Here is a 6,072-nt window from a genome sequence, read left to right as displayed (position 1 = left end):
TTTCCTGGCATGAAATTAGAGGAGGATTATTTGTCATTGAAGCCTAAATTAGCAGAAATGCCAAAGGAAAAAAGATTTACCATTTGTAGGATGGTATATGAATATTGAGAGAAGGTATTGTTCCTCTTTCCAGATACAACTTCAATTACAAGAACCCCAAAACTGTAAACGTCTACTTTCTCAGTCAATTTGCCGCGAAGAACATACTCTGGGGCCATGTAACCTCTACAAATGCAAATATGGTTAATGCCAAATAAGAGATGTATATGTAAGTAGAGATATTAAACTGTATACTGCAAAGCTGTGAGGGTGGCATGTCAATGTGTGAATAGAACAAAAGGAAAAGGATTGATACTTCACTAGTATTGTCTTTTTCCCTGTGGTGATAATTTCCAATTAACAAAAAGGACTTGAAAATAATACTAAAATTTATCCTAGAAAAATTAATGTTTCTTAGTATGTACCTAACATATAATTATATAACACAATGAACAGTTACATGTTTATAATGAGAATATCAACTTTGGATCAACCTTCCCCTGATTCAATACAGTATATTAAGCACTTCGTAACAATGGCACCAAGAGAGTAGTTAACTAACACAGTTTGGAGGTGTTCATCTAAACATCCTTTAAAATGCACTGAGACAGTGTGTAATGATGAAATATCTGTTTATGTTACTTAAAAGAAATAACTAGGATAAACCTTGAAGTACCAAGACACAAGAATTTTTCCCACATGAAGAGGACATCAATCACAGGAATGATAAAGGATATTATGGACCAAGGAAGATAACCAAAGATGGTCTTGCACTTACAATGTGCCAGCAATGCCAGTGCTGAGGTGTGTCTTTTCTTCTGGAAATAATCTAGCAAGTCCAAAATCTGCAATCTTTGCTGTGAAGTCCTCTTCAAGCAGTATATTGCTTAATTTAATGTCTCTATGAATGATTCTCGTTTCTAGTTCCTCGTGGAGATAGGCCAAGCCCTCGGCCGTACCCAATATGATCTTATACCTCACCTCCCACCTTAGCAGCTGAGACTTCCTTTCAGCTGAACCAAATGAAGTGACATGTGTAAGTATATAAGTTAAATGAGAAAGGGTTATCTTCTAACATAAATAGTAATTCAAGATTAAATTACAACCAGAAAAGTAATCATGGACACTTCGATTTGGCACATATTCATAAACAAGAAGGCTTTCAGGGCCTGCAATACTGCATCCCAACAACTTTACAAGATTTTTGTGATGGATGTCGCTGATCAAATTGACTTCATTGAAGAAATGATCCACCCATTGTGTGGTATTGAAGAAAAGCCTCTTAATGGCAACAACCTGCCCATCTGACAAAACTCCCTACTTTGACACAAAGAAATGTACCTAGTTAATTTCATTTGCAAAAAATTAAAAATGTCAAAAAAGTAGACTTGAAATTACCTTGTAAACAGAACCGGATCCTCCTTGTCCCAGCTTATTGGAATTGTGAAAGTAATTTGTGGCCTTTTCTAGAACTTCATACTTATAATTGAGTTTGGATTTGTTCACAGTGGCCAACATAGCGCCTAGTTGCTTTCTCTCTGAAACAAATATCAAGTCAAGCTATATATTAAGTCCAGAGTCTAGACAAAGTCTTTCAAAATCTAAGATATCAAAATAGGTACCTCTCCTCCTCTTTAGTACATTCTTCCTCACAATGAAGACAACCGTTGCAATAACCAGCAAAAGAGCCAAAGCAGACGATGTTGCAGTCAAAGCTATAGCTAACTTGCTTCCTAACATTGATTAACATGTTACTCCGTGACCATCATTAATTAAAATAGAAGTTGAGCAATTAGTACACTAAATTATCAAATTAAGTAATCATTAATGTTGCTGAGATTTTTAGTACTATGAAGAATTTTTACACAAAAAACAGAGCATTACAATTTATCCTTTGATGGCATAAAATTAGACAATATGGGCTAATTGAAGTCCCAGTTTTTAGTCACTTTGTGCTGCAGTGGAAATGGAACAGAATCTTAATAGAAATTTATAAACAACTAAAAAGGACAGTAATTCAAGGCTTCCACGAGGGAAAACACTAATATCCCATTTGATTCGATGGAGGAAAGACAGAACAAAAAAAATGAAAAAATTCATTGGAGCCAAACTCACCTTGATTACCGTTTCTAACAGGCTGAGTCGAATTGTAATAGAACTTTTCTGTTGAATACCTCAAATAACAACCAGCGTTCAAGACCCTTCCTTCTTCTTTTGGAGTACATGAACTAATGTTAGAAACCGCACTGGCCAAGCAGTACTCACAATCAGAACCATTCACAAATTCCCAACACTGAGCCAATCCATAAACCGTGACATTTTCATTGGTCACAAACCCCACAGAAAACCCATCAAACTTAGGTGCTTCCGCGGTTAGATTCATCACCAACTGATTAACATTAGCGCTAAAAACAGAACCATTCCCAACAAACTCTTGGGATCCACACACGGTCTTGTCTTCCACACTCAGAGTCTCATTGAAGAAATAGTAATCATCGTACCTTAGATAACACCCATCATAGAAAAGCCTGCCACCACGGTTGACTCTTTGAAATGGCTTACACCAGAAGATCTGAGTCTTGCACTGAGCAAAGCAAACTCCACAGTCTTCGTTAGTTAGATCTTTCATGCACTCACCAAAAACATAAACTGGGGTATCACCAGTACTCCCGTTCACAACAGCTGCGTGTCTTTGTGTGGCAATCAAAGGGGTCACTTTGTCCATGGCTGCGAAGAAGTTTTGTAGGAAGGTATCGTGCTGTGGTACAGAAGCTGTGTTGTTGGTGCATATGAGAGCAGCCTCTGTGGCCCTTGGGTCGGAAAGACAAGGATTTACAAACAAACATAAGACTAGGAGGAGGACTAGTAGATAAGACATTGAAGATGGATACAAAGATGAACTACAGACTTGGATGAAAGCTCTAAAAATCTTAAAATGGTAGCTGTGATGCAAGACACAATGTTATTGTAGGTGATAACAGAATTTTAAAACTCACTATGAGGCTTTGGTGTTGCGCGCTTTGGTGTTTTATTGAGTTCTTCTAGGTGATAACAGAATTTTAAAACATTTTTCCCAAAATTCACCATAACTTAAAAAATAAAAATAGTATAAAAATGGTTAAATCTTGTTATATACTCATCAATGCACACAATTCGTGTACACTCATTGAAATCATGTTTTAAAAATACAATTTCAAGAAGTGCATGTGTGCAAATTGTGAACAATAGTGAACGTGTGATAATCATTAATAAAATAGAAATGTTATATTAATAACATTTTCACAACAAATTATAAGTGGTTAGTTGCTATTTGGTTATAATTTAAATCGACCACTGTAATAACTTTTTGCCCTATTAATAACAACTCGTAACAACTTGACACTTAAAATTTGTTTTGAAAATATTGTAGACAAAACATTTCTCTTACTGAAATTGTGAAATTGTGTAATTAATTGAAATTGCATTTTCAAAACACAATTTCAAAGGAATGTATGTTGATTGTGTCAATAAACCATTTTAAGAAATATTTTATACTACTGTTATGGAAAATAGAAAAAAATTGTCAAAAAATCAATTGTTTTTTTTTCCCATAAAAAATTTCTTAAAATGATTCTCTTATAAATGTCTAGGCAAGATATTTCGAACTTCGGATCTCATGAAACCTTAGAATACACTTAACCATACTTTAGGAAGTCGAAAGGTTTTTTTTTTTTTTTTTTTTTAACGCTCTGTTTGTTTCGATGGAAAACTTTGCATAAAGATAATTTTTTGTGCTTTTCATTGTTTAGTAGTAGCATAAAAAATTAGTCAAATAAAAACTATCTCTAATCAATAGGAAAAATATGACTTATTTTTAGAGATTATTTGTCATTAAATCTTTTTGAAAAATAATTATGTTTTACAGCAAGATAAATAAAGAAAGTTAGAAGACTGTTTTTTAACTTATTTAAAATTGCTAACATACATAGAAAATGTGATAGTTTTATAAATAAATTTTAAAAAGAAATTAGTTCATTTTTAATTTTCTTTTAGAAAATAATATTGCTGAAATAGAGAGAGCATTAAGCCATTAACATCGAAAGAAGTGGGTGTATTTTTTCAAGGTCAAATGGAATGCAAAAGATAGGTCCCCATTGTAAGGTACAAGAAGGCCACAATGACGTAAATTATTGTTAGAGGGCTACCATTAAAGAGTGTTGAACAATTTAGTTTAATATTAGGGTCATTAGTCATGACTTAGTTTCTTGTCGGGGGGCTACCTTAAAGCGTTGACCCATTTTATTTTATTGCTTTTGTTAATGTCAATAAAGGATAATATTTCCAATTTAGTTTTTTTTTTTTTTGAGAAACTAGTTTTCTCTTTGTTGAAAATATAAATATTTTACTATTTTATTATCCATCGAGGCGCGTTCCATGCAATTTGGAGATGCATTGTCAAAACTTGGGAGGTCAGTATTTATTAGAGACAGCAGAGAATCCCTGAAAACGAAACCTTAAAACTCGTACTTTTCTTAAATAATAAATAAATAAATAAATAAATAAAACCTCGTACCTGGTGCCCGGTGTAGGCATCATCCGTGACTTTACTTGCATATGTGTAAGTACGGATTTGAATCCGGTGCCATATTAGAGCTATTCTATCGTGCAATTTCTCCTAATTTCCTCACAAAAAGTTTTATTTTTTATTTTTAATCTTTTACCTCTTCTAATTTTTAACTTTTTGAAAAAAAAAAATTTAACTATTTTGATTGAATGGCTGATATTAAAATTAACTTTCCTAACTTTTGATCGCAACCATTACATGCAGTGGCGATTCTAGAAATTTTATCTAAGGTGTTTCTATTTCACTTTGAAAAAATTTCGAGTCATTTCAATTTATTTCGAGTGTTTCGGGGTGTTTTGGTAAATACCAGCCGAAATTCAAGATCTGGCTGGTATGAAGTTTGTGCTTTAAATTTTTTTTTTTTTTTTAATGTTCTTAAAATTCAAACAAATTTGCATTCTATATACCGAAAAACATCAAAAGGAAAAAAAAAAAAAATCCTCAAGTATCTCTCTTTCTTTTCTCTTTGACTCTCTCAGTCTCTCTGACTCTCTCTCTCTCTCTCTCTCTGTGAAATCTGAAATGAAATAAATGGGTCGCTGTCTTTGACTCTCACTCTTTATTCTTTAAAAATAAAGAGTAATTTTATCTGAACTGTGAAGAGTAAATTATCTGAATTGTGATTGGCTAAAGCAACTGGAGCTTTTAACTTTATTAATATTTTGCCTATATTTTTTACTTTTTGAATTTGGCTTTATCTTATGATTCCTATCCGTTAGTTGGTGTGTGTTGGTGGTAGTGTTGGTCAGTTGGTGAGATATTGTCTTTTAGTGTAATGTTATTGTGATTTGTAATTGTAAAATTTTCTGATTGGCTCATGATCCTAACAATTAATAATTTAATTAATTAATATATTATAAAAGATAAATAAATTAAATTATGTTAGGCTAAACAATAATTAATAATTTTATAATTAATGAAATAACAATAAAACAAATTATAGTTTATAAAAGACAAACAAATTAATAAAACAACTAAACAACAATAATTAATAATTTTATTAATATTTCAAATAAACTTATAGTTTATTATATAGGTACCTTTGTTAATTTCTTTTTTTTTTTTTTNAAAAAAAAAAATCAATGGAAAACAATCTCTTAAAATAAGTCATACTTTTTATGTTAACTAAAAATAGTTTTACTTTGACTCACTTATTCTAATATTACCAAATACTAGAAAATACGAAAAATTATCTTTACATAATGTTTTCCATTGAAACAAACAGAACGTAAATGTTTTGTTTAAATATGAAATTTGATCATTATGGTAATTAATAAGACATTTATTGTAATTGTATTTGTATATGAAGCTATATATTCTACTGTTTAAAATAGATCTCATGTGTCAACATTTCTTTTTGTTCACGTGTTGAGATTTTGATGGAAGATTTAAGTATAGAAATAAAATTTAAATTAAATTAAATATATATA

At 31.5% G+C, this 6,072-nt stretch overlaps 1 protein-coding gene across 1 annotated transcript; it reads right to left on the bottom strand.

Moving 5' to 3' along the window:
• Window positions 1-813: 813 nt before the first annotated feature.
• LOC112024205 (cysteine-rich receptor-like protein kinase 3) lies at window positions 814-2,917 on the bottom strand. Its single transcript, XM_024056851.2, has 5 exons — window positions 2,155-2,917; window positions 1,662-1,772; window positions 1,438-1,577; window positions 1,146-1,356; window positions 814-1,052 (listed from the first exon to the last, which is right to left on the bottom strand). Exons 1-5 carry the CDS (start codon window positions 2,915-2,917, stop codon window positions 814-816), a joined length of 1,464 nt encoding a protein of 487 aa, XP_023912619.2.
• Between the last annotated feature and the right edge of the window lie 3,155 nt (window positions 2,918-6,072).

Source organism: Quercus suber, unplaced genomic scaffold, assembly GCF_002906115.3.
Source record: "Quercus suber isolate HL8 unplaced genomic scaffold, Cork oak 2.0 scaffold_404, whole genome shotgun sequence".
Taxonomy (NCBI): domain Eukaryota; kingdom Viridiplantae; phylum Streptophyta; class Magnoliopsida; order Fagales; family Fagaceae; genus Quercus; species Quercus suber.
Note: the sequence above shows the minus strand (reverse complement) of the source record. Positions and strands in the feature narration are given on the sequence as shown.